Source organism: Alligator sinensis, unplaced genomic scaffold, assembly GCF_000455745.1.
Source record: "Alligator sinensis unplaced genomic scaffold, ASM45574v1 scaffold998_1, whole genome shotgun sequence".
NCBI lineage: Eukaryota > Metazoa > Chordata > Crocodylia > Alligatoridae > Alligator > Alligator sinensis.
The window spans coordinates 30,031-39,362 of NW_005842630.1; the positions used below are offsets into that span (position 1 = coordinate 30,031).

The following is a 9,332-nucleotide window of genomic DNA, read 5'->3' on the forward strand; positions in this document are numbered from 1 at the left end:
TCCCTGTCAAACAATGAAAGACCAATCTCTTGAGGCAAAGCAGCAGAGGGCAGGCCTGCACATTTGGCAGTACAGGTGCTGGTGTCATAGCAATATCTGCACTGTGGGGAGAGAAGGGCCCTGAACTGCTCTGAATATGCTCAGGGCTGTTGAGCTGAAGCCAGGTGCATGTACCTCCCACGCCCACTACCCACCTGAGCAGTTGCAAAGCCTTTCCCAGTCCCCTGGCTACCTTGCAGCCCAGCTGTGAAGCAATTTCTGGCAGCTGATGCCTGGTCTGCTTGAGCACTGTTGGGTAGGCTGTGCTGTGGCCTCTGAAGAGCCAATTAGAAATGGGAGACAGGAGCAAACCATCGCAGGATGGAGCACCCTGCTCTGCAGGTGAGTTTGTGACAGGAGGGTTAATGAGGTGCCTGTGCTACCACACATGCCATGGGAGAAGCAGTTGGTTGCTGCTTGTTGTCCAGTGTGAGGACAAACTTTCTGGTGGGAGGTGGAGCTGGGATGGTCATGGGCTGCTTGCCCCCATTTTGGATCAGTTTGTAATGCTAAGAATGGAGGTTTTTAAAACCAGACTAGACAAAGCCTTGGCTGTGATATAGTTGTGGATGGTCCTGCTTTGAGCAGGGGGTTGGACTATATCAGCATTTCTTAACTCATGGGTCACAAAAATATATGAAAGGGTCACGAACAAACTTTAAAAATGGATTTTTTTAAAGGAGAAAAACATGGGAAACCATGGCTTTTCCCTTGCAGGCTGGCACAGTTCCAGCCTGCAAGGGGCTGGTTGGGGCTCCACATACTGTGGGGCTGGGGCCTGGGAATGGCCATCAGTTTTTACAAATGGGTCCTGGTACAGAAAAGGTTGAGAACCACTGGAATAGATGACCCCTGAGGTCCCTTCCAGCCCTCATTTTCTATGATTCTGATTGATACCCACCAGTGGGATGCAAGGACATGGGTAGTTTCACAGCCCCTAACCCTGATGCTACTGGCAGATTCTCTACCTTCCCCCACTGTGCCAGGGGACAGGAGCCTAGGAGTGGCTGAGTCCAAGCTGGCTGCCTTCTCTGGTGCCTGCTGGTTTCTGTTTTGGGGAAGGGTCCAAGATCCAGAGAGTTGGGGCACAGGCTCTGGCAAAATGAGATTCATCAGCCTCTAGCCCTGCCTCCCACATTGTCCCTGGCCAGAGTGCTTAGAAAGCTCAGCAGGGGCTTCCTAAAAATCTCAGTGCCTTTATTCAGCTAATGTACACTCTCATCTGTATTGCATCAATCTCAATGTCTGGCCTGTGCTGTCCATGTACTTAGGAGGGCCAGTGCTGGCTCCTGTATCCAGGTTCCATGTCTGAGCTTCCTTTCTGCTACTGAAGGTGCTGCAAGAGATGCCAATAAGTTAGACACTGGGTTTGTATTGGATAGTTTGTACAGGGATGATCGTGCCTGGTGCTGGAGGCTGGACTAGATGACCTCCATAGATCCCTTTCAGCCCTACTTTCCTCCAAGTCCATGAGAACAGAGGCACAAGGCTTTGGGGGTGAGCTTGAAGGGGTGGGGGTACTGGAGACAGGTCAGCCTTGACTGGAGTATCCTGTCCACCTTCAAGCTCACTGACTGCAGCAGGGAGCAGCCTGTGTTCATGTGCCTGTGCTTATGTCTAGCGAGTCCTAGAACTGAGGATTGTACCGGAGTTCAGGCAAGATTTTCAAAAATGTCCCTTTGTGTTCATGTGCATGGGTAGTTCCCTATGGTCCTGTGGGCACAAGTTGGGTCCAGTTTGGCAGGACCCATGCACTAGGCACAGCAGAATGTGGCTGTGGGCAATGCTGTCCTTGGCCTACAACATACCAGGCTGCTGCCACCCCAGGCTCAGGCTTTCCTCGTCTTCACCAAATAGCATCACCATGGGAACAGCAGTGCTCCAAAAGCCACAGCTGCAAGTGCCCCCTCCCCCAGTGACTCCCTGTTTCAAGGAGCTTCTGTCAAAGGAGACAGGGCTGGAGCAAGGAAGTGATCTGGGTCCCAAACAGGACAGTGACAGAGAAGGAAGTGGGCTACCAGCAGGTAGAGACCTTTTTTCCAGCACTGTCCTCTTGACACAACAGCATAGGTATTTAGGGACAAAGTCCATACCAACACTGTCTTGTTGCATATGGGTTTTGAAAGCCTTCCAGGGTCCCAGGCCAAGAAAAATGTCATAGCGGGTATAACATGAAGGAGTCGTGGGAAGGGGAAGCACAATGGTAAATTGCTGGCAAAAACGTATTATGGCCAGTCCTAGGAAGGATAAAATAAGATTTTTTATTTATAGTCTTATAGTAAGGGAAGCTTTAACTTGCAAGACACTCCTGGGCAGTATGTACAACATACGTCAGGTTCACAGAATGGCGGCAAAACCTGGACAGGGCCAACCTACACGGTGAATGCTACAGGGTCAAAAATGCCACAAACCAACTGGGAAGAGAGAAAACAAGAGGGACCACGATTCAGCCATGCTCTCACGCACTCACACACACAAGCACGCACGCACACACGCATGCCGTCACAGAGCGCAGGCCCAGTGCCCTTTCCTATCCCACTGGGACCTGGCCCCACCTGCCCCAGGGTGAAGCCAAGCTGCACTGAGCAGTACTGGGGAGCAAGGGGGATAGAGAAGGGATATTTACAGACAAAATAAAAACAGGGCTCTGCCTCAGGAAGGTGCAGAGATTTGATCATTATTTCATGGATCTGTTGCTTGGGAGCCCCTAGAACAGAGGTGGAGTGAATCTGGCCATACAGTTTTAAGAGCAGGAAATAAATAGCTAGTCACCACCACATGCCCCAGATTGGAAAACAGCACCTCTCCCACCCCAGCCCAGTGCTTTGTGGTGGGAGCCCAGATGCCTGGGTCTCAATGGGAGAGTGCAGTGACCTTCCTGAGGGCTAAGTGGCAGCCAGGTGGCACTAGGTGCTGCCATCCCTGCCCCCGTCAGCACAGACTCAAGGCAGGCCTGGCCTGGCCCTGTTGGTATAAATAGAAAGGCTTGTATAAAACAAGAGGCGTGACTTGCAGAGTAGGGCAAGAGAAGAGGAGGGGGCATCTCCTCAGAGCTGGGCGGTTCACAGATTCCAAGTCTCTCGTTGGCCTGGCCTGGGCTGGCCATCTGTTCGTCCAGGGGGCACAGGGCCCAGCCGGCCCCCTGGGGGCAGAGCTGCTGAGTAGGGCCGCTGTTGTGAGAGTGGCGGGGCAGAAAGCTGCAGTCCGAGAGCCTCTACGACAGAAGGGAGAGAGAGTCCTTCGAGAGCTGGCGGGTGGGCAGCACGGGGCCCCAGGGGTGGCAGGGCCATGCCAATGCCGTGGGGCCTCTAGCTGGCCTCCATGCGCAGCTTCTTCCGGCTCTGCAGCTCTTCAGGCTCTGACTCGGAGCTGGAGTCAGAACCGCCATCAAAGGCGGAGATGGTGCTGCCCTTAGGGTTGGTGTACAGGCTGCCGTCTGCTGCTGTATAGTTGGCCTGCAGCTGGGCACTCGACCGTGCCTTCTCCAGTGCCCGCACTGCAAGGCAAGAGGGCACAATGTCAGGGGGAGCACATAGTTTGCAGGGAGGGAAAATCTGGCTGTCTGCCCCTTGCTTCAAGTCAGCCAGCATGGCCTGAAGTCCAGCACAGCTGTGGTCTTGACTTGAGGTACCCCACCAGGCCACTGCTTGCATGCCCAGAGCCAGGGCAGGCAGAGAGGCTTTGAGAGCCCCAGCTAATGCCACCTCATTTGCTTAGACTATTTCTGCTCTGCCACAAGGGTGCCCCAGACACTGTAATATGCAGACAAGCCTGTCAACACCCTCAAAGCTTATGGATTTCAGGTTTCTTAAGGAGCTGACTAGCTGGTCATATGCTGGGTGCTAGGATAACAGGTTCTCCTCCCCCATCCACCCCAGAGGGGCCTTCCTCGGGCAACTGACAGCAGCAGGTTTGAACCCAGGATGGGCTTCCCAGGGTGAGCACTCTAACAGGCAGCCACATGGAGCTCTGATGCCTATGGCCTAGACCACGGCTATCCAATTTCAGAGCAATATGGGGGCTGCATGCTGCAGTAGTCACAGACCCCAGGCCACACCCTGCAGGGGCTCCCCTGGGACTCCTGCCACATAAGCAGTGCTACCTCCCTGCACCCCAGCCACATAAGCCCCCTGCCACCATGGACAGCTCAAGTCTCCACCCTCCCCCACATGAATGGGGAGCTCATCAGCCCACCCCACTATGCTGTCCTGCCCTAGCAGGAACAATGAGGGTAGTGGCAGCCAGGTGGGAGCCCACAGGCCATATGATAACCTCTTACAAGCTGGATGCCAACCACAAGCTGCCAGTTGGACAGCCCTGGGCTGGATCCAAGACCCCCATCCCTGCCCTGCTCACCTTGCTGCTCCAACAAGGCGTTTTGGCGCTTGAGGTCATCAATATCCTGCTGGTGGGTGTGGTTTTTCCGGCGCATGTACTGGATGTACTCTGTGGCTTTGTCAAGGATCTGGGCCCGGGATGCCTGTTGCAATAGTAAGAAAAGCACACACGGGCCAAATAAAGACCTCGTTCTCATAAGGGGTCTGAGGGACTAGCATACCCACCCTGATCCCAGCTGCGTTGGGGAGATGGGCTGTGGAGCCAGGTGAGCCAGGGGGAGGTGTGCTCCCCACACAGAATATAGGACAGACTGGCCATGAGTTTGGGGCCCCTGGTCCTGGGGACAGACGTGATCAACACAGCTGCTTCAGCCATGGCAAGCTTCCTGAGCATTGCAGAGAGCTTGAGCCTGTTCCTGGAGATGGGAGTGCCACCCCCAAATATCACTATAAAGTGTTCACCCTGGAGCCTAATGACAAGGTACATGACCTCAAATCCTGTTCAGTTTGTGCTGGGCAGGAAGGGCCTTGGGGCTAGGGAAGAGGACAGCAACCAAGTTTAGACAGGACAAGAAAGAGCGGTCTCCTCCAAGAGGTAAGCTCTGCTCAGCACCTATAGCAGAACAGATGCTCTGCCCTGACTGATACAGGCCAGCGAGACTGGCCTGTATCATCAGGGCAGAGCATCTCCTCTGCTGCTGTAGGTTCTGGTTGGCTGTGGGTATAGGTTAGCCAGCCCTACAGCACTGCCAGAGCCAAACCTGTGACCCTGAGTAGTGAGAAGCACGGGAGTACTAAAAGGCCCTCTAATCCTGCAAGGAAAGGTGGAAGAGGCCATGGGCTCCAGTGGGACCAGGAACATTCTTGTTGCCAACTGAAGCCAGACTTGAGCTGAAGAACTCAGTGCCTTGCCCACAGCACAACCATAGCCACCCAGACGGCTCCAAGCCTGGATACTTCCCTGGAAGAGACAAGTTAGACAAGCATCTGGGCTGGGTGCTTCGATGCCAAGGACAGCTGGGCTGTTTGGAGGGTCTGAGGAGAAGGGTGACACTATGGTGGCAGTTACAGGCTTCACAGGCTTGATGCTTGCTAGTACCAGCTGGGGCTCAGGGGTCTCTTCCCTTACACAATAATCTGGCATCAGCATCACCTGCCCAGACGAATAGGTAACAGGTCTGGATACATGAGAACCCAGGGCTGGGAGCATGAGCAACACCACCTCACCAGCATCTGAGAAAGAAAAGGTGACACCCAGCTGGATAGGCAGGTGGAAACAGGAAGAAGATCCTATGTGTCACCAGGCCTGCTCCCCTGGCAGGACACAGGATACCAGCCCAAACCCCTATACGCTGTTTGCTGGCCTAGAAAGCAGGGAGATGAGGTAGCATAGACTAGGAGTCAGCAATTTATAGTCCTCAGGCTCGATTTAGCCCATGGAGCTATGGCTTCAATGGCAGGGGATTCTGCCCATGCACACTGCAGTCAAGCAGCAGGGACTGGGGGAAGGAGGAGCTCTGCCTGTGCTGATCCACAGCCAAGCAGCAGGGAGAAGTAGCAGAGGCAGCTGGGTCCTAATGCTTGCCTCTGTCAGAGATAAGCTGGGTCACTCCAACACCCCAGTGGAAAATATTTTTGACCCCTGCCCTGGACAGGCTGACCTAGTGCAGCAACAACAGCACCACTGGACTCAGAAGCTTACATCCCAGACCCACTCAGGCTAAGGGATGGGAGGGAGCCCATTAAGGGATGAAGCAGGGGGCCATGCTCATGCAAGATCTCCAGTGCCTGCATCAGAGGCACTGGATGCTGGCACTGACTGGATGCTGCCTAGATGCTAGCACTGACTTTGCCCTCTCAACTGGAGCAGAGTCAGTGCCAGCAGCAAGTCTTAGGTCTGGTCTCCCTTGCCAAGTTTTGCCAGCATAGCTACCATGCATGAAGGACCAAACTAATTCCCCCTCCATGCTATGAGGTGCATGCTTTCTTCATTCAACTTGCATCACTTTGTCCCTCCTGGCTCTGGCAGCTGCAGGGACCAAACAGTGGTGATCACCACAGCTGCTTCAGCCATGGCTGGCTTCCTAAGCATGCAGAGAGCCTGAACCCGTTACTCAGAGATGGGAGTACCACCCCCAAATATCACTATAAAGTGTTCACCCTGAAGCCTAATGACAAGATACAACAGCCTCATTTAGGGCCTGTTGTCCACCACTGCTTCTCATTCTGCTCTCAGCTGGGCTGGGGGATTGGTCACAACCCAACTACCCTGACTACCAGGCCTGAGTACCTGTATCAGGGTCCCCTCACTTGTTACAGCTGATAGGGAAGTGAGGACATGGGTTTGCTTTCTGCACACACATAGATGGGGAAACACCAAGGAGGGAGAAGGCTCTTCAAGCTAGCAGTTCCCAAATGGAGAGTCTCAGGGATCCAGGTGCCCTGAGGAAGGGGACCTGCTGATCTCATGCTGGCAAAAAGCAGGCGGGGATGAACTGGTCACAAATACATGGAGGTTGGATATTAGGTCTCTTAACAAAGAAAAACTTGACAATGCAGTGCAGGCACCCAACTGTCTTGGAGACAGAGCCAGACTGGCTCACAAAGGGGCTGCAGCTGATGACCTAGGAGGCCCCCTCGAGCATCTGCCCTTCCTGTCTTGATGTTTCACACTGCTGCCTAGACGATGTGCCAGTCTAGTAGTTTGCTTTGAAGGGGCTTGGGCTCACTGGGTGGCACTGAACTAGAACCAGTTCTGGGACAGAAAAGGCAACACCACTGTGGGGTTTAGCCAAAGCCAAACCTGAGCAATGCAGCAAATGCTAAAGGATTAAATCTAGCCACAAAACCATGGCCAAAGTTGGTCCCCAACGCAAAGCAGTGAGGAGGAAGAGCCTGCTACTGCCTCTGTAGATGCTCAGCTGTCTGGGAGGTGAGGGTGAGGGTCAAGCCACACCCAAGGACATGACAGGTTCAGCTGTATGTGCCGTTTGGTTACCAGCCTCAAATACTGACAAGAGACCCCAGCAGCTGGAGAGAGGGCAAGGCCTTCCTGCTCGGAGCTTGACATTAACCTGGGGTGGCCCTGGTATGGCACTGACACAAGAAGACAGGGAATGTCTGAGCAGTTCCTGGCATGTAACTGAAGCTAAGCTTGGCACTGACTGATCCTACATTCAGTGGACTGGGGGGATGAGGATGATGCCTGCCTGAGGGCTTGGTTACACAAGACAAGGTGTGAGGAGTGGCAGGGATCAGCTGGAGAAAGGCAGGGTCATCGTGCTGCACAGGGGACCGGGGGGGCACCAGGCCACTGCTTTCTAGGCCAGCTTGTTTCAGCCAACCTCTGTCCCCAACAAGCAGGGAAAACATGGCAACCCGGTCAAAGCAGAGCCAGAAACAATGGGCAAAGCTGCAGGAAGCCTTGTTTGCGATACAAGGCTCTCAATGGTGTTAGTGCCCTGTGTTGGACATGGGTGCCACAATCTTAGCACAGCATGCCTGTGAGAGGATATACAACACCCAGGCACAGGCTACCAGGCTAAGTCTGGAACTTAAGCAGGCTCGAGCTGTGTCAGGATTTGGATGGGAGTCCAGTACAGACTACTTCATGCAACAAAGTGGGTAAGTGAATCACCAAGTGGCTCTCTCCCTGCCTATGCATGGAGAAGAGGGGCTAGTGCAGAGCACCTTCATTAGAGGAAGCCCATAGTGCCAATGAAAACCCACACTCATAGACTGGAAGGGACCTCAGAAGATCATCAGGTCCAGCCCCCCTGCACCAGGTAGGAAAGCAACTGGGGTCAGGTGACCCCAGCAAGATGACTGTCCAGTCTCCTCTTGAAGATTTCCAGGGTTGGCGATTGTACCACCTCTGGAGGGAGCCTATTCCACAGTCTGGACACCCTGACTGTGAAGAAGTTTTTCCTGATGATGAGCCTGAAATGGTCTTCCAAGTGTTTGTGGCCATTACTCCTGGTTTTCCCCAAGGCTGCCCTGGTGAACAGTTGTTCGCCAAGCCCTTGATGTATGTCCCAGATGGAGTGGTAAGCTGCTACCAAGTCCCCTCTCAGCCTTCCCTTTTTCAGCCTGGAGAGTCCCAGGTCCCTCAGCCTTTCCTCACATGGTTTGTCGCACAAGTCTCTGATCATAGGGGTAGCCCTTCTCTGGACTCTCTCAAGCTTTACCACATCCTTGTTAAAGTGCAGCGTCCAGAACTGGACACAGTACTCCAGCTGCGGTCTCACCAATACTGAGTAGAACAGAAGAATCACTTCCTTCGTTTTGCTGGAGATGCATCCATTGATGCATGCCAGAGTATTATTTGCCCTGCTAGTTACAGCATTGCACTGCTGGTTCATATGCATACTGTGGTCAATTATTACCCCCAGGTCCCTTTCAATCGTGGCGCTGGTCAGTTTGGCACTGCCAAGCCTGTAGGTGTGTAGAGGATTGTTTGTCCCCAGATGGAGAACTTTACATTTCTTGATGTTGAACTTCATATGGTTCTGGTTCGCCCAACTTGATAGCCTGTCTAGGTCCGCCTGTATCTATAGCCCAGCGGTCTCCAACCGTTTTATGGTGAAGATGATTTCTTGTAAGTGAAGTACACCCCAGGATCTACCACTCCCCCCTCCCCACCCCTCCCAGACAAGCTGCCCGGGCTCTGACCCCACTCACCCAGATTGTGGAGCCTCTGACAGACTGAGATCGACTGTCAGAAGCTCCACAATGGACTGGTTGGGTGACCACTACTGTAGCCTATCTTTAAGCGTGACTACACTTCCCCATAACTTGGTATCGTCTGTGAACTTGGCCAGTGAGCTCTTCACCCCCAAATAAAAAAATTGATAAAGATGTTAAAAAGCGCTGAACCAAGCACTGACCCCCAGGGCCATCCCTGGGGAGGAAGGGGGTGTGAATTGGGGTGACTGTCCTGGGCCCTGCGCTTTGGGG

The 9,332-nt window shown here is 53.6% G+C and overlaps 1 protein-coding gene across 6 annotated transcripts in view; it reads right to left on the reverse strand.

Annotated features, from left to right (window-relative positions):
* Positions 1-2,281: 2,281 nt before the first annotated feature.
* The window catches only part of MAX (MYC associated factor X), a 22,236-nt gene continuing 15,185 nt past the window's right edge, over positions 2,282-9,332 (reverse strand). For 4 of the 6 annotated variants that reach the window (XM_025215224.1, XM_025215221.1, XM_025215226.1 and 1 more), the window contains exons 3-4: positions 4,396-4,525; positions 2,282-3,535 (exon numbers count right to left, since the gene is read on the reverse strand). In XM_025215224.1, coding sequence (XP_025071009.1) covers positions 3,348-3,535; positions 4,396-4,525 — 318 coding nt within the window. In that variant the 3' untranslated portion in view covers positions 2,282-3,347. The remainder of the gene's footprint in view (positions 3,536-4,395; positions 4,526-9,332) is intronic. The other 2 variants (XM_025215222.1, XM_025215225.1) reach the window with 1 other exon arrangement.